Source organism: Vombatus ursinus, unplaced genomic scaffold (genome assembly GCF_900497805.2).
Source record: "Vombatus ursinus unplaced genomic scaffold, bare-nosed wombat genome assembly UNPS02011613.1, whole genome shotgun sequence".
NCBI lineage: Eukaryota > Metazoa > Chordata > Mammalia > Diprotodontia > Vombatidae > Vombatus > Vombatus ursinus.
The window spans coordinates 2923232-2942709 of NW_020951391.1; the positions used below are offsets into that span (position 1 = coordinate 2923232).

General features: G+C 37.2%; 1 protein-coding gene across 2 annotated transcripts in view; it reads left to right on the forward strand.

The window, feature by feature from the left end:
- The window catches only part of WDR47 (WD repeat domain 47), a 78834-nt gene extending 59535 nt beyond the window's left edge, over window positions 1-19299 (forward strand). For both annotated transcript variants that reach the window (XM_027856694.1, XM_027856695.1), the window contains exons 12-15: window positions 814-984; window positions 5663-5794; window positions 18117-18335; window positions 19074-19299. In XM_027856694.1, the coding sequence (XP_027712495.1) occupies window positions 814-984; window positions 5663-5794; window positions 18117-18335; window positions 19074-19216 (665 nt within the window). In that variant the 3' untranslated portion in view covers window positions 19217-19299. The remainder of the gene's footprint in view (window positions 1-813; window positions 985-5662; window positions 5795-18116; window positions 18336-19073) is intronic.
- The last annotated feature ends 179 nt before the right edge of the window (window positions 19300-19478 follow it).

Sequence of the window (19478 nt, forward strand, 5' to 3'; positions counted from 1 at the left end):
AACTTATGTCATGCTCATGTAACAATGACTTTTTTCATTCATAAACTTTAAATTTGACAAGATGCTGTTTGAGCCTGGGTATATTGTTTTAAATAATTACCCAGGATTGTACTAATAAGGAATTAGTTAACATCTGATTAATATTTCTTTTCTTTTCTTCTTTTGGGTGAGACCTAAGAATGTAGCACCAGTCCTTTAAGCTTTCAGTTCCAGTGAGGTGCAAAAGGAGGGGAAGAGGGAGGAAGAGGAAAGAGGATCAATAATACTATTATAAAATGATTATGAGGACTAGCCATAAAAGTTTGGTCAAATCAAAAAGTGCTGTTAATTTGAGTCTTTTTTTCCCAATTAACAATTTATCTTTTGCTATTGTATAATTTTTCTTTAACAATTATAAAAAATTAATGCCTTGATTTCTCAAGTTTATATTGTTATAATTTATCCAGAGAAATGAATTAGATAGTAAAATCTAATTCTAAATGAAAAACAAACAAACAAACAAACCTTGGAGAACCCCAGCTATGTGTAGTGGGATGTATCAGATTTAAGATAATTTCATAATCTCAAGTTATCACAATAATATGCAGCAGCCTTTCTTGAGTTCCTAAGATTTAGCGCAGCCTCCTCAGGCGAGGAAAAAGGTACCCAAAACAAGTTAAATGATTTCCATAAGGTTAAGCAGGTAATAGCTGAGCTGAGGTTAAATCTTAATCATCTGACTTCAAAATCAGTGTTCTTTTCCTCATATCATGCTGCCCCTATGCCATAGTTCTTATGTTTTTCTTTTTTCAAAATTTTAAATTACTGTTTCAGGACCTGATCTGGAATTCAGTATGCATGATGGGACCATTAGAGATTTGGCTTTTATGGAGGGTCCAGAAAGTGGTGGAGCAATTTTGATAAGTGCGGGAGCAGGAGATTGTAATATTTATACAACAGATTGTCAGCGAGGACAGGGTCTCCATGCTCTGAGTGGTCACACTGGTATGTAATGCTTGATTTTAGTTGTTTTATGAGAGCCAGTTTTTAAAAGTGTATTATAAAGTTGGTAACTATTAGAAAACATTAAAACACAAACTAGAATTTAAAAATATATATATATATACATATATATAACTGAAAACTTCTATTATTTACAGTTTTTAAAAGTTCATATATTAACTTTAACAAGATAGCAGCCAAATCATGCGTTTTTTTCGTTTGTGTATTTTTCTAGATTTTGTTGCTGTTGTTTATACTGTTTACATGGTTGTAGTCATGGTGTGTTTTGGGGATTTCATTTCTGTTTTATTCACTGTGTATTACTTCATATTAGTCTTAATATAGCTTTTATTCATATTTGCCCTTCCTTATAGTATGATATTTCATTATTTTCTTATGCCATCATTTATTTAGTCATTCCCCAGTTGTTGGACACATGGGTTGTTTCAAGTTAAGTCAGTAAGCATTTAGTAATCAGTAAATATTTATCAGTAAACATTTATCAAGTGCCTGCTATGTGCCTGGCACTGTGCTAAAGCACAAAAAGAGGCATATGATAGTCCCTGCCCCCAAGGAGCTTACAATCTAATAGGGAGACAACGTGCAAGCACATATACAAAGCAAGCTATATACAGGATAAATAAGAAGTAATTAACAGAGGGAAGGCACTGGATTTAAGAGGGGCTGGGAAAGGCTTCCAATAGAAGGTAGGATTTTAGTTGGGACTTAGAGCAGGCCTGTACAACATACAGCCCATGGGCGCCTTACTACCCGCCATTTCCAGAGGCCAGCAAAAAATGTAGTTGCCACTTCACACTCATTTCTGTTGGTCATGTGACCCATGGCAACCAACCATCGTCAGTCTGTCTCTAGTTTAACCTATGTGATGCCCAAAGAAGTTTAGACTATTTTAATTTTGGCCCTTACCTACTGCTAAGTTGTGCAGGTCTGACTTAGAGGAAGCCTGGGAAGTCATTAGAGTAGAGGATGAAAAGCATTCCAGGCATGGAGGAAAGCCAGAGAAGATTTCCAGGGCCATGGAACAACCAGGAGGCCAGTGTGACTGGATCAGAAAGTACCTGGTAGGATATAACGTATGAGACGACTTCACAGGTAGGAGGGAGCTAGGTTATGAAGGGCTTTGAATATCAAACACAGGGTTTTGTGTTTGGTCCTAGAGGCAGTAAGGAGCCACTGGAGTTGAGAGAGAGAGAGAGAGAGAGAGAGAGAGAGACCTGTGCTTTAGTGACTGAATGGATTGGAGTGAGAAGAGCCTTAAGGCTGAGTCATTGACATCTATTGCAGTAATCCAGGTGTGAGGTGATGAGGGCCTGCAAGAGTAGGGGTAGGGTCAGAGGAGAGAAAGGGGCATATTTGAGAGATGTGGCAGAAGTGAAATCAATAGGCCTTGAAAATAGCTTGGATGAGGTGGGAGGAGAGTGGGTGCTGTGAGATTTAGTGAGGAGTCTATGATTACTCCTAGGTTGTGAGCTTGAGGGACTGGGGCCCGGATGGTGTTGATACAGAAGTTTAGGAGGGCAGGAAGGTTTAGGGGGAAAGATAATGAGTTTTGTTTTGGACATACTGAGTGTAAGGTATGTACTGGACATGCAATTTGAGTAAATGCTTACTGTGTACCTGGCACTTTGCTGACAGCTGGAAACAAAAATAGAAACAGAAACACAGTTCTTAGCTTACATTTTAATGGGGGAAGATGATATAAAAAGAAGCTGAAAGGGGAGGGGGGGTGGAGAAAGTAAGGGTGGATGGTAGAGTAAATTCAGAGAGTCAGGAGTAGAGCCTAGAGAAGAATGAAGACATGGCTGGCTTATGCACTTTTGTTAAAATGGAGTTATGGGAAGAGCCAGCCTATCAGAGGAAGGAGCCACTGGAACAGTATGTACTTCTAGGATGAAAAGTTTAAGTGTGGAGTGAATTTCCAGAAGGAAGATTCTGCTTTGGCATGATAGACAAAGTCTGGAGAGGAGGGTTAGAGTGTAGCCCCTGCTGCTGACCTGCTGGTCTTTAGCCAGCTCTCTCAGAAGCTTTCCAAAACAAAAACAACAAATAGGTTTTGGGTTTTTTTTTTGCTATGATGAATAGCAAACTAGAATGATTTTGTACAGTTAGGTCCTTTTCCCCCCTGATGATGGCATCATAGAATCATATAACAAATCCTTAGCGTGTAAGTTTAATAAGGGAAATTACTTTGATGTCTATTTTATTGTGCAATTGTGATAATGAGTACATTTCATCTGAAGAGATTTCTCCATTTTAAGATATACTTTACTATTCTAAATTGTGAAATTTGACTAATGCTGTAGTGTTAATTTTTTTCTAATTAATTTCCATTAATTAGGCTTGTGTGTTTTGCTATCAGTATTTGGTGCTTATAATGAATAATTGTCATGAAGCATTGTGAGATCCTAGAGTACAATTTGACTAAAGAAAGATTATTCAGTTATCATCTTTATGCAGATGGTTTCCAGGTCTATATATCCAGCCCTAGTCTTTCTCCTGAGTTCCAGTCTTTCATTACCAATTGCCTTTTGTACATCTCCAACTAGATGTCTGGTAGGCATCTGAAATTCAACGCATCCAAACAAAACTCATTGTCTTTCCCCTCTTACTCTTGCCCTTTTACTGTTGAGGGCACCACCATTCTCCAAGTTTCCTAGGCTTGCAACCTCACTATCATTCTCAATTTACTTTCATTCCATCTATCCATTCTGTGACTACATCATGTCATTTCTACCTTCACATCTCTTGCATTTATATATCCTTTCCTACACTCATACAACAGCCACCCTATTTCAAGACCTTACCACATCTCACTAGGGTTATTGCAGTAGCCTTCTAATTGGACTCCCTTAAGTCCTTCCTTAAGGACGGGCAGCTAGATGGTACAGTGGATAGAGTGCTGGGCCTGGAATTAGGAAGACTCATCTTCCTGAGTTCAAATCTGGCCTCAAACACTTACTAGTGTGACCCTGGGCAAGTCACTTAATCCTGTTTTGTTTGCCTCAGTTTCCTCATCTGTAAAATGAGCTGGAGAAGGAAATGGCAAACCACTCCAGTATCTTTGCCAAGAAAACTCTAAATGGGGTCACAGAGAGCCAGACCTGACTGTAAAGAAGTTAAATAACAACAAAACGTCCCTCCCCTTTCCAATCCATCTTCTACACAGTTGCCAAAGTTATTTTCCTAAAATCCAGATCTGACCGTGTCATCTCCTACTTAGTGAAATCTGGTGGCTTCTTATGACCTTTAGGTTCAAACAGAAAGCTCTCTGTCTTTTAAAGCTCTTTAAAACTTGGCCCCTTCTTATCTTTCCAGGCTTCTTACACTTGACTTCTTTCCATGTACGCTATAATCCAGCCACACTGGCCTACTTGCCCTTCCTTACAAAGGGCATTCTATCTTCAGTCTTTGCACTTTTGTGCTAACTGCTCTTCATTCCTGGAACGTTCTCCATCTTCACCTTCACCTTTTATCTTCTCTGGCTTCTTTCAGGCCTTGGCTCAAATGTTACCTTCTTCAGGACGTCTTCCCAGTTCCCCCAACTTGCCCTCTCACCCATTCCATCCACTCCATGTAGATCATGTGTATACCTAATTGTTTACGTGTCTCCTCTACTAGAATGTGAGCTCCTTGAGATCAGGGACTAGTTTTTTCTTGCTTTGTATCCCCAGCATTAGCACAGTGTCTGGCAATAAGACAGTAATGCTTGTTGACTAACTCATGAATAATATTGTTACTATTACTACTACTATAGTGTTTTAAAGTTCACAAATCAGGGGCATCTAGGTGGTGCAGTGGATAGAGCACTGACCCTGAAGTCAGGAGGACCTGAGTTCAAATCCGGCCTCAGACCAAACACTTGACACTTACTAGCTGTGTGTGTGACCCTGGGCAAGTCACTTAACCCCAATTGCCTAAAAATAAAAAATAAATAAATAAATAAATAAAGTTCACAAATCATTTTACATACATAATCTTATTTGAGTGTCACACCATTTCTATGAGGCTGAATACAAGTATTATCCCCATTTTACAAATGAATAAACTGGGGCACAGAAAGATGAAGTAGATTTCCAAGATCACACAACTAAGTGTCAGAGGCAGGATTCAACCTGAGGACTTTCTGACTTTTAGTTTAGCACTATCCATTCTGTCACGGTATCTTCTGTTAACATTATGTTTAGTGTTATATGTATTACTTCAAAGATCTAGGTTGTCATCAGTGCAGTTATTCACTCTGCTGATTTAGATCATCACCCATCAGTATATTAGTATGTGGCTTTCATGATTCTGATTAAGAAAAATCATCATGGGATAACTCATCAGGTGAACTACCTAGGCTCAATCTCCAGTAATAGATATGCTGTCCATCCCCAGACTGATATTTAAAACCCTTCCAGTTTTCTGGTGGCATCACCTTCAACTACACAGTATCACCTCCACACCTGGGTAGGACAGCAGAATGTAGGATTTTTGTGTAGGGTTGTGTTTATTATTACATTGTAGTTGTTTGAAAATTGTTTAACCACATTTGAGATACATGGTAAATCAGTTAATTAAAATAGTCCTATCCATTCCCAATTACTGAGTACTAAGTTTTTATCTGTGTTGGAGGGAGATTTATTTTACTAACCTGGTTTATGATCTTTTTTACACACAGGTCATATTTTAGCACTTTATACTTGGAGTGGATGGATGATTGCATCTGGTTCCCAAGATAAGACTGTTAGATTCTGGGACCTTCGAGTACCAAGCTGTGTTCGGGTTGTTGGCACAACATTCCATGGAACTGGTAGGTTTTTCTTGAACCTAACTGAATAATTGTATATAGTATCAGAATTTTAAAATTTATTCTGAATTTTTTTATTCCTGTTTTTAATGATGGGAATGATAATGTTAATACTTCATGTTCCTGTATCTCTAAATTTTTTCTAAATGTTTTCACATTTCTTGAGGGTCTTTTCCAGCTTTCAGTGATTCCCCCTAATTATGACATTTTTCTTCATAATAATTCTTTGAGATAAGTAGGGCAGTTGTTATCACTTAGCGTAGAGAAGTTAGGGGCCTTACACAAGGTCCCACAGGAAGTTTGTCACAAAACTACTACTAAAACTTAGACCTTTTGATTCTTAGGTAAGTGTTTTTCCAGTGACCAGATAATTCACCTAATTGAAAGTAATAATAATGATAATAACTTATTTATATAGTGTGTTAAGGTCTAAGAAGTATCTCCTTTTCTCATTTGAAACTCACCACAATCCAATGAAATAGGTCCTGCAAGTATTTCTCCATTTTACAGATGAGTAAACTGAGTTGGCTCACACACCTAGCACATATCAGAAATGGGATTTGAATTCAGATCTTGGAGACTCTAAGTCCAGCACTCTATGACAATTGCTCATCTTATTCTCTCTGGAAGATTGTGAGAGTTTTTCCCACTTTTTTCTCATTCCCTGTATTCTTGGCTGCATAGGTTTTATACAGGAAAATTTTATTTTAAAATAATGAAAATTATCCATTTTATGCTTCAACACTGCTCTCACCTTATAAGATAGTTTAAGGTCTGATACTATTGAATCTAGTTCCTTTGCGTCTTTTCCCCTGGTTTCCTTGAAGTTCCTGACCCTCTGCTCTTCCAAATGAACTGTTATTATTTTTTCTGACTCAGTAAGATAATTTTAAAATAATTTAATTGGGATGATATTGTATAAATAGATTAATTAGATAAAATTGTCTTTTTTTTTATTATGTTAGGTTTACGTGCCCATGCACAGTAAATATTACTTAAATTATTTAGATCTAACTCTGTATAAAAGGTGTTTTGTGTTTATATTTGTATAGTTGCTGTGTCTTTTGGCAGGTATACTCTCATATATTTATTTACTGTCTATTTTATGTGGTCTATAAGTATTGATTAATATTGTTGACACATTGTGTAGTTTCCCTGTTTTTCTCTTTTGATTAAATCTGACTTTAGCTTTAACTTTGTCTGAGATTATGATGACTATTCCTGCTTTTTTACATAATAAATTTTAATCCTTACCTTTTATTTTATATTTGTGTGTATCTCTTATTTTTTTATAGCGTTTCCAAAAAACAACATATTGTTGAATTCAAACTTTTAATCCACTATCAGTTTCCATTTTGTAAGTAAATTAATCCCATTCACATTTAATTACTTGTATATTTTCCTTCTTCCTATTTTCCTCACTACTGTTTTCACCCTATTCGTATCCCTCCTCATTCCTCTACTTTACTTCTACCACTACTTTCTCTTCCTATTCCTTAACATACCCCCGCTCCAAGAATATTTCCTTTGTCCTCTCCCTCCACCCTATCCCTTTACCCTCTTATTTCCTTCTGAATTTAGAAGATTTTTATACCCTCCTAAATATATGTTGTTCCCTCTTTATCCCATTCCTGTTAATCTACACATCCTTTTATACCTCCCTTATCCTCTCCTCCCTCTGTATCCCCTTGCCCTCTTATTTCTTTCTGAATTTGGAAGACTTTTATGCTCTTCTAGACACACACACACACACACACACACACACACACACACACACACACACACACACACACACACACACACACACACATAATGTTCCCTCTTTTACTCATTCCCAATGAGAGTAGGGTTCCAGAACTACCCACCACTCCCCTACCCTAGTTGTTCTTCTCGTTCCTCATTTGTATAATTACTTTTTTAAAGCTTTTCCTATATCATTTTGCTTTTTAGAATTACATCATGCTCAGCTCTACCCCATTCTTTCTTTCAAACTACCCAATTACTAATGACAATTTTAGACATACAATTTACATTTCCACGTATAAAAAGTAAAAAATTTGTCCTTATTGAGTCCCTTGTAATTAGTCTTTGATGTTCATCTTATATTTCTCTTGGATCTTGTATATCAAATTTTCTATTTCATTCTAGTCTTTTTGCAATAAAATCTTGAAAGTCTGTCAATTCATTAAATGTCCTTTTTCTGTTGTTCAGGATTATACTTAAATTTGCTAGGTATGACATTTTTGGCCATTACCCGAGTTCTTTTGCTCTTCTATATGTAGTATTCCAAGACCTGTGGTCTTTTAGTGTAGCCACTGCTAGGTCTAGTGTAATTCTAATTGTGGCTCTGCTATATTTAAATTGCTTTTTCTTGTTGCTTGTCATATTTTCTCCTTAACCTGGGAGTTTTGGAATTTGGCTATGATATTCCTGTAAATTTTCCTCCAAAGATCTCTTTCAGGTGGCGATTGGTGGATTTTTTCTATTTCTACTTTCCTCTCTTGTTCTAACACTTCAGGACAATTTTCTTTAATTATTTCTTGTATAATTGTATCAAGATTCTTTTTTTGGTCATGGCTTTCAGGTAGTCCAATTATTCTTATGTTTTCTCTTCTTGATCTGTTCTCTAAATTTTCCTCAATCCCTCTTATTTGATTTTTGACGTCTTTTTTGAGTTCTTCTATGAATTCAACCATTTGACATTACTCTTTAGGATAGGAGAGGCTTTTTTTTTTTGCTTCAGTATCCTCTTCTGAAGATGAATGCCCATCTTCTCTATTCCCATAGTAACTATGGTTGGGTTATACCTATTTTGCCTGCTCATTTAAAAAAATTAGCTGCTTATTATTATAATCACATCTAATGCTGGGGGATGGTACCTGTGGCCTCAGGTCGTTACTTACTGTTATTTTTTGAGCTTTTGTCCTTTGATCCAACCTCTGTGCTCTTTTTTCTCTCCAAGTCATAGCTAGGGCCCCCAGGCACTCTATGCTGGAAATGCTTTTGCTTCCTGAGAACCCCCCAGTGGCTATGACCTTCAGTTCTCCCTTCTGGCCTGGAACCAAGACCAAGAACTCAACCCTTCTGTAATTACCCATAGCCAGTAGTGTCTCTGCCCCACTGTTTCTGCACTCACCAGGCATGTGTTGCTTCCTTCTTGCCCAGGACTGTGCCTCGTCAGCCCAGCTGGACCTGGAGCCCCTGTCAGCAGAGGCTCCCTCAGTCTTCATCTGCTCAGATGCCCAACTTACCACGGTGTCTGGGAGGTGAAAATTCCTGTGGCTGAAGTTGAGGCTACCTCCCAACCCAGCTGCCACAAGGGCTCACTGCTTGTTGTTTCAGTGGAGCTAGCCTGGAGGTGTTTACATTTCACTTTGGCCTTTCTTCTTTCTTTCTTCTGATCTTCTCCAATTGTCCCAGGAGGACCACTGTTCAGCCCCAATTCTTGTTTGTTTTTGCTGCTTTACATTCACCCTTGAGGTGCTATTTTGTCTTGTTTGTGGAGGGGGTCTGGAGAGTTTGGAATTTTCTGACCTACTCTGCCATCTTGCCAGAATCCTCTCTGGCCCCATGTCTGATAATTTTTTGAATTTTTCTTTAGCATCTAGTACATTGCTTGCACATAAGTATCAAAATAAACATTGTTAATTTATGAGCAAGAATTTGTCAGTGTTATTGAGCTTGATAAGCTGAGTTAATGATTTGGTTTACTACCAAGCACATGGAGAACCTTGATCAATTAATTTGAGTTAGCATTGCATAGTGAAATAGCATATTGGACTGGGAGTCAGGAGGTCTGGATTTGAATTGTGGCTTTAACACTTTATAGAATCAGAGCATCTCAAAGTTGGAATATGCCATCTACTTCAATTCATATCTGAACAAATCACCTAAAACATATTCAACATTCCAACCTGTGCTTGAAGATACAGTTCTGGTGGAACCTTCTCTCATATCCCCTGATAATAGGTCATGGAGAAGTTGAAATGCTTCTTGTTGTTCACTGCCATCTCCTGACTCTCTCTCTACCACCGTCACTCAGTAAATTCTCCTTCAGGGTCACTCTATCACCCACTCTTGTTTCTGGTGGCTGCTAACCACCAGCCCCAATGTCATTCTTCCTCCTTTCTCAAGTGTATATAATTTTCCTCCTCAGCCCGCTTCCCACCCCTATATAAGGATATTTCAGCATATGTGTTGATGTTCCCTTAAACACTCTAACCTTGAGTTTCTTTGTCTTCTGAACATCATGACTTATTTTTCCATTCCATCTCAGTTACACTCAGGAGTGGTTACATCTTTTCTGTTACTCAAAAATGTTTCACTTCCATGTTCAACTCTGAAACTCCTTTGTCCAAACATGTTATTCCATCTTTTTCATAATTATATTCTCTCTCTCTCTCTCATTCTTTCCTTGCTGATACAATTAACATATCCAACTCTCCCTTATCTTGAAAAGAACCCTTACTAAACACTGTCATTTTATATTTCTCTTCCATTTCTTACTCCTTGAAATAGGTGTCTATACTTGTTACCGTTACTTCCTTTCTTCCCCCTCTCTCTGAAACCACCTAAATTAATTTTTCATCCTCACTATATCTTTCAATCCATCTCCCAGTTGGTACTTTACCAGACCATCTGCTCTGGCTTCACTTCTTTCTCTTCCCAATCTCCACCCTTTAGTTAACCAGTTCAACTCTGTTCTCTACTCTCAAATTCCTTGTTCTCTTGTTTTGCTGCTATCCATAACTTGTGAAATCCCAACACTGGATTACCCTCATCTCCTTTCTTTGCTCTAACTCATGTTGCTGAACAAAGCTGGTGTAAGTCACACAACTATGCTAACTAGGCATACTACAGATATATGTCATGTAGTTTCCACTGGGTGTCTCACCACCACAGGGCAATACTTCTGCTTCACTCTAATTGATTCTATATTCCACTCTCCGCAGAAGCTATTTCAAACCATCTCCTCTCAATCTTCCAGCACCACCTCTGTCCCCAGGTGTTTTAATTGAGGACCCCACCTCCTACTTTACCAAGAAAATTGAGGCCATTCACCATGAGCCCTTCCTCTTCCCTTCTTTACATCTCACAACCCCTTGACATCCTTCAACATTCTTTCCTCCTTTCCTCCAGTTTGTGTTGGAGATGTTCTTCTCTTTGTCAAGGCTAACTTCTGTCCTTGCTCCATCCCTTCCTTTCTTCTTCAGAATATCACCTTCACAGTCATCTCCCTTTCTAACATGCTTATGAACATATCCACTCATCCCATCCTGAAAAAATCCTCACTAGATCCCACTACTATCCGCTTAAGCTATTATCCTATATCTCTCCTTCATTTCTTAGCCAAATTCCTAGAAAAATCTGCCCATACTGGTTGCCCTCACTTCTCAATCCTTTGCCAACTGGCATCACACAATCACCAAGCATTTATTATGTACCTACCATCTTTGAGGGAATGGCAATACAAAGACAGAAATGAAGTAGACCTTGCTCTCTAGGAGTTACACTCTAGTAGAGGAGATAATATTTGTGTATATTATATTAGATGTACACATGTGTATACACAAAAATAAATACAGGTTTATCTTTGAGGGGTGGAGAGGGCACTAGGAGCCAAAGAATCAGGAAAGACTTCATATAGAAGGTGGTACTTAAGCTCAGTATTGAGGAAACAAGGGACTCTTTTAAGAAGCAGAGGTGAGGATGGGGCATATTTCATATATGGGAGCTGACCAATGCAAAGGCAAGGAGACAAAAGATGTGGTATCATTTGTGAAAAACTTAAGAAGGCTAGTTTGGCTGGATCATAAAGTGTGGGAAGGGGAGATATAATAAGACTAGATAGGTATGTTGGAGAAAGGTTTAGATTTTATCCTAGAGGCAATAGAGAGCTATCAGAGTTTGAGTGGGGAGTGATGTGGTTGGATCTGTGCTTTGTTAAAATACTATGGCAGCTATGTGGAGGATGGATTGGAGAAGAGAAACTTGAGGCAGGGAAACCAAGGCTGTTGCATTTTCACCTGTTGTTCAGGTGAGAGATGATGATGGCTTGATTAGGATAGTGGCTGTGTAAGAAGGGATGGATTTGAGAGATGTTATAGAAGAAGAAATGATAAGAATGGCACATTATCGGATATGTAGGGTGAGGGAGAATGAGGAGTCAATGCTGACTTAGCAAGGTTGTAAACCTGTGTGACTAGAAGGATGCTGGTACCGCTGGCAAATAGAATTATAGCTCGCAGTAGTGCTCAAATAATAATGTTCTGTTTTGAACATGTTAACTTTGAGTTACCTGTGGACCATTGATTCTGAAATGTCCGATACATAGAGATGTGAGATTGGAGTTCAGGAGAGACACTGGGATTGGGTATATAGATCTTGGAATAATTTGAATAGAGATGATAATTAAACCTTTGGAAATTGATGAGGTCACCAAGTGTGAGTGTAGAGAAAAGAGGGCCTAGGATAAACTTTGGGGTATACCCACAGTTAGTGGACAGATTATGGATGATGACATTGAGAAGGACAAGTTAAGACAGGAGGAGAACCAAGAGAGAGTAGCATCACATAGCCCAATGAGGAGAGAGTATCCAGAAGGAAGGGGTGGTCATTAGTGTCAACAGAGAAGGGTCAAAAAAGATGAGGATTAGGAAAAGGCCATCGTATTTGGCAATTAAGAGATCACTCAACTGACCTCTCCAAAGTAACTAATGATCTTTTAATGACAATACTTTTAAAACTCTTTCTGGTAGTATCATTTTGCAGAAGTTGGGTAGTTGTCATCTTTTTTCATAAATATTGGGTAGTTCTCTCTTATGTCTTAGACATGTCTTGGAAAGATAACAAACTTCTTTGTTGCTATCAGGTCATCAAACGGTTGCCTCAGTACTACTACTACACAACTTCTGTAGTTCTGCTTTATCATTTCTTGGAAGACAACTGGCTAACTGTTCTCTTCTAGAAGAGGTTTTAATTGGTTTTTAATTTAAAATTATGCAGTTTTTCTTATTTTTTTTCTGACTCAATGTGATATTCTTCTACATTCCAACCCTCTGACAAAGGTCAGGTTTCCCTTCTGCCTCTTCAGAGCCCCTCCCCCATTAAGGCCTGACTTCCAGGATTAGAAGAGGAACACATAATTGTCCATGATAATCTGGAATGTGGAGAAGTATTCCTTAAACTCCTTTATCTTACCATCTTGAAGGAAAAGAAGTTGCTTTTATTGTTATTTTTAGTTTTATGCTTATTTACTTGTTTTTTGTTTGTTTGTTTTTTTGTTTTTGTTTTTTGGTTGATGAGAATATTTAGAGATAAATTTTCCCTAAGGACTGCTTTGGCTGGATTGTAAAAGTTTTGGTTTATTGTCACATTTTGGGCATTTTTTTGGATAAAATGTTTTGTTTCTATGAGTTGTTCTTTGACTCACCAATTCTTTAGGATTAAATTATTTAATCTTCAAATCTTCATTTGTATCTTTTCTTAAGTGGCCCTTTATTGGTTATAATTTTTATTGCTTTGTGTCCAGTGAAAGATGTACCTAATATTTATTTATTTATTTATTTGTCTGCATTTTTTATGCTTCTTTTATGCCTATGTACATGGTTAGTTCCTATTCAGTAATCACCAGAGATGCATCATATCTAATTTTTCTAAAATTCTATTCAGGTCCTGAATATCTTTCTTTTTTATCTTTTAGTTTGATTTGTCTAGGTCTGAAAGAGGCATATTGAGGACCCCAACTATTACAATTTTGCTCTCTATTTCTCTCTATATTGAATTAGCTTTTCCTTTAAGTATTTGGATGCTATTTATGCCTATTTATGTATAGTACTGATTTTATTTCTTTACATATGGTGCTTTTAAGCACAGTGTAGGTTCTCTGTTTAACTCTACCTTTTCCTTTGCCTAAGACCATGATTACCACACTTGCTTTTTTGAATTCATCTGAGACATAATAAATTCTGCTTCAATCCCTCATTTTAACTCATGTGTGAATCTTAGTTTCAAATATATTTGTTCTAAATAACATATTGTTGGATTCTACTTCTAATCCATTTTACTAATTTCTGTTTTATGGGTTAGTTCTCCCATTCACATTCATGGTTAGAATTGTTGATTTGTTTTTTCTTTCCATCATATCCTCTTATATTTTTTCTTCTCTTTACTCTTTTACAAAGAAGAAGAAGGTCGTGGGGCAGGGGAAGAGAAGAGTATATATATATATATATATATAGCACCTAGTACATGCCATACCTTATTATGTTAAGCACTTCACAAATATCTCATTTAATCCTCACAATAACCCTGAGAGATAGGGGCTGTTATTATCTTTATTTCCGTAGTTGAGGAAATTGAGGTAAATAGAAGTGAAGTGAGTTGTCCAGAGTTACATAGATAGTAAGCGTCGAGGCTGGATTTGAACTCGGGACTTGCTGACTCTAGGCCCAGCACTTTTCTGTACACTTTACCACCTAGATGCCTCAGCTAAAAAGAGAAAGGTGCAAGAAAAGGAATGTAATCAACACTAATAATCTCTAAAGGAAGTAGTTTATTTCTACTCCTTTTCCCTTCTTCTCTTTGCCAAACCCACACTCCCATTCACTGAATCCTAACAATTTCTTTTTCTCCTTTTAATCACCCCTCTGAAGTTAGTTTGTTTTGCTTAAGACTGTTTCCTCCCTGACTCTACCTTTCTCTTAAACCCTCATCCCCTCACATTTTCTCTGTTTCTTTGTTGAATTTAATGTATTTCTATATCAGACTTTGTGTTCAACCCATCTTTGTTCAATTCATGAGGTTGATGAGTTGCCTACTCTCCTCCCAAGGTTTGTATTTTCTTACCAAGCATTTCAGTTATGAGAAAGAATAAGTTCCTCATTTCTTTTCTAGTGTATTTATTTTCTTTCCTCTTTTAAAACCAATAAAATAGAATAAAACACAAGGTCTTTGAGTTCCTTGTGATCTTTGAAGGTGGTGGAATTCTCAGAGGATATTTGTCCCTTTTCCCCCAATAAAATGTAACCACTTCATTATTATTTAGCCCTTACCAGTTGCTCACATGCATTTACTTCTCTAGAGTTTTTTGGGTTTTTTTTTGGTCTCTCTTGTGTATGTGTTTCAAAGATTCTACTCACCTCTAGCATTTTCATCATTGATACTTAAAAGTTCACTATTCTATTAACAATCTATTTTTCTCCCTCTAGGATTACATCCAGTTTTGCAGGATGTTACTCTTAGCTGTTAGCTCTTATCCTTTGGAATACCATATATTCCAAGGCCATCTCTCTTTTATTTTATTTGCAGCATAGTCTTGTGTGATTTTTGATTGTGGTTCCTTGGTACTTGAACTCTTTATTTTTGACTGTTTTCTAGTACATATGTTGTCCTCCCCCCCACATACACACTTTGGCCTGAGAACTCTAGATTTTGGCTATGACTTTCCTAGATCTTTTCAGTTTGGGGTTTCTTTCAGAAAATAAATTAATTCTATTTTTCGCTTTGCCCTCTGTTTATAATATTTTCTTTAAATATGATGTCCAGGTTTTTTTTTTTTAATTTGGTCATGATTTACAAGTCTAAGATTAAATTACTTCTTCACTGGTTTTCCATGTCAATTGTTTTTGATATATAAAGAAAAAAGTACTCTGTGTTTTAACCAGAATCTGTCCTTGACAATTTATATGCAAGCATTTTTGCATGGAGAGGGTTTAGAGTTCCCTTTACCAGTCAGAAAACCCTCTCCCTCTTAAGCAATTAACAATCTATATCTTATAATAATTTATGAAACAAAAGATGAAATTCCATGGCAAAGTAAAACAAAAGACTCACAATTTAAGTTTGGGTTTTTAATTGATCAAACAGAACAATAGTAATATTAATGTCAGTGTGCTTTGGGAGAAAATATCTTTCTAATAGAGATCCTTAGTGTTCTCCCTTTCAGTCTGGTCAAAAGTAAATAATGAAATACCCTTGTTAATTTGATCAAAAAACATTTCCATTTTTTGTTTGGTTACTATAAGCAAAAGTATATCACATAGTTTCAAAGAATACCTCCTTGAAATCCATTATTTTTATTCAAGGAACATTAAGTCTTTGATTCAAGTGAGACCAAAGGCTTCACAGTAGGACGCTGTCAGAATATCATTTTAAATACTTTTAACCTAAACTGAGGACTTGATGCTATATGCTTCCATAGATAGTAGATATCTTTCTTTATATTCTTCTAATTTTCAAGTTTTTTGACCATTTTATAATATTTTTTGTCATCTCATAGAATTATGGAGTTCTGTTTGCTTCATTCTGTTTTTCAAGAAGGTCACTCCCAGGGTAAGGTTTTCCACCTTCTGTTCTAAGCTGTTTCTTCTCATTCCAATTTTTCCTCAAGAGCTGTAATTTTATCTTTTATTTCTTCATTTCTTCCAATTACTCCTGGAGTCCTTGTGACCAAGCCATTCTTTTCCTTGAGGCTTTACTTATAGAGGTGTTATCCACTGCATTAACCTCCTGGACTTCTCTTAACCTGTAGCATTTCTTAATTTTGTTCCATGTTTTCTTTTATTTGCTCATGTCTCCAGTCTCAGTTTCTGGATTGGGACTCGAGCCAGATTCTGCCTGCTTCTATAATCTTGGATGGATTGCATAGGCCTGGCTTGGTCCCAGTCCATTTGTAGACTGCAATTCTTAATTGGGTTGGCTGATACTAGACCTTGCCTTGTGCCAAAATCCCTGGCTTCTACTGTAGTCTCCTACTGGCTCTGTTTGGGTTGTAGCCTTTGACCTTTTTTGGGTCCCTGCATTAATCCCCAGTTGGGGCAATTGGTTTTATTTCTAGCTGGGGCCCTAACACACTTCATTTGGATGTTGGAGATTATGCTGGTCTCAGGCCTCCGTCCCTACATGGTTACTTATTGAAGTTGCCCTATCTTAGGCTGTGATTAAAGTGGTATGAGGCAGCCACTTTTCACTTTGCATTGTCATATTGGAGGATGGCTTTGTCCTCTACTCCTGGCTCCAGCAGGCTAGGGCTCAAGATTCTGCTGGTTTCAGATCCCACTTACTGGAGCTAAATCTTTTTTCTAAGGCACTTCAGACCTCAATTATCAGAGGTTGTGCTGACTTTGAACCCCACTGGAGCATCCCTCATCAGAGAACCTGCAGGCTTCAGGCCATTTTTACCAGAGTTTACTCTAGCTTCTGCTTCCCTGGCATTACCCTTCTGAGTGCCTACTGTCTTCTAGCTATCTGTCATACTGGGCAGGCCTGGACTGGTTGGAAGACCTTACTGCTGTTTCTCTTTCAAGTTCTTGATTATTGTTCCTTCTGGTGCCTTTTAAAAATAGTTGCTGAAAGACAGGCATCTTATGTTACCAAAAGTCTTTTCCAAAAAACTTCATCAATGTTTCCTGTGTATCCACATTAGTGTTCTTAGACAACTTTCCCTTTTCTGCCCCACTGTATCTTCAGAATTTCATGCTTGAGAGCCTCCCATCCCTCCTTTGCTGATGTAGTAGTTGTGCTAAGCAAGTCACTTACTATCTTTGAGACTCAGTCTTCTCATCTACACATGGGGATAATAGTGCTCGCCTTATTTTGTTGTTGTAAGCATTGAATTAAATAGTATCTGTAAAAGCACTTTTCATACTTGTGCACTCAAAGTTAAGAGGGTGGGGAGGGCACTGGACTTGAATCAGGAAGACTTGAATTTAAATTTTGCCTTAGTCACTTACTAGCTGTATAACCCTGGGCGAGTTATTTAACCTCTCTCTGCCTTAGTTTCCTCATGTGTAAAGTAAGGGATTGGACTTGATAGTGTCTATGGTTTTTAACAGTTCAAAAATCTATGATCCTATAGTCCTATTTTGTAAACTTTTAAGTGCTGTATAAACGTCAGTTGTGATAATTCAGTCATTTTAGTCGTGTCCAACTCTTTGTGACCACATTGGGGGTTTTCTTGGCAAAGATACTGGAGTGGTTTGCCATTTTCCTTCTTCAGCTTATTTTACAGATGAGGAAACTGAGGCAAACAAAACAGGGTTAAGAGACTTGCTCAGGGTCACACAGCTGGTAAATATCTGAGGCAAGATATGAACTCAGGAAGATGAGTCTTCCTGACTCCAGGCCTGGCACCTTATTCATTCACTGTGCCACCTAGCTGTGATAATTACTATTTTTGCTTACTTCACTGGATTGTGGTGAGGGAAGAGCTTTGTAAATCTTAAACTACTCTTTAAAAGTGAGTTTTTATTATTTTTACAATGAATTTGGGTTGGTTTTAAAAATGAATACATCTCTAATTAAAAAAAAAACTTTGTTTGTTTAGGGAGTGCAGTGGCATCAGTAGCTGTTGACCCCAGTGGCCGTCTCTTAGCTACTGGTCAGGAAGATTCTAGCTGTATGTTGTATGACATCAGAGGAGGACGAATGGTACAAAGTTATCATCCTCATTCCAGTGATGTTCGCTCTGTTAGATTCTCTCCTGGGGCTCACTATTTACTTACAGGATCTTATGATATGAAAATAAAAGTGACAGACTTACAAGGTAATTTATCTTGATACTTCTGACTAGATTTCTATTTATATTCCCCTTTCCATTTTTAGATTCTCTGTCACCATTTCCTCCTTGTTAATCTAGTATCTGCATTTTCCCAAAACATTTTTTAATTTGACTTTTATAACATTAACATATTCTCAGAGGTGTTTTAATATATAGCTTAGTAAACAGTATTCTAACCTTTAATAATTGGAATGGTTGCTCTAATTTTTAGTACAGAATTATTTGTTTTGTTACTTAATGAATTATTTGTTTTGTTACTTAATGAATTATTTGTTTTGTTAATGAATTGGCCTTCATGGCATTGTATCATTTCATTATGTGCTGAAGAATGCCAGAAGATTCAGAAAAGAATATATTAATTCATCCTTTGCATTCTTATTTATTTCTCCTGTCACCGTGCTTTGCACATGATAAGCACTTAAACGATGTTGAATAAATTAATTTTTTATGATAGATCTGTAATGAACAGTTTCTTTAACCCAGTTTCATCTATGCAAACATTATCCAATCATGTTGAACTGTTTAGCAGTTTAACTCTGTTAATGTTATCTGATTAAAGTAATGTAGTGTGGTATGTATTTTTATAGTGAGCTAAAAGAAAATGCAAGTTAACATTACATTTATGTGGACTTTGAACCAATAAATAAGGAAATCTTATTCAGAAGCCTATAAAATTTACTCAAGTTCATTTTAATAGTTGTCAATCACTATCTTTTTTTTTAGGAGACCTCACCAAGCAGCTTCCAATTATGGTGGTAGGGGAGCACAAGGACAAAGTGATTCAGTGCAGGTGGCACACGAGGGATCTTTCCTTTTTGTCATCATCGGCTGACAGAACTGTAACCCTCTGGACTTACAGTGGTTAGAAGACACCTGTAGGCAACCTATGCAGATAAAGCACAGAGATTTAAGATGACTGAGTTGGTTTTTTTGTGGTTTATTTTTTTGGTGGGCTTTTTTTTTTTTAAAGAGAGTTCAAACAACTAGCATCTGGCTGGGAGAGGGATTTAGCAAGAGGAGGCACTTATCACAGTTTATCTCATTGCTTAGGAGGTATGGGTGTTTAGTATTATTCTGCAGTGCTTTCAGTCTTCCATGTGAATTCATGCTGCTGTGACCTATTGTAGT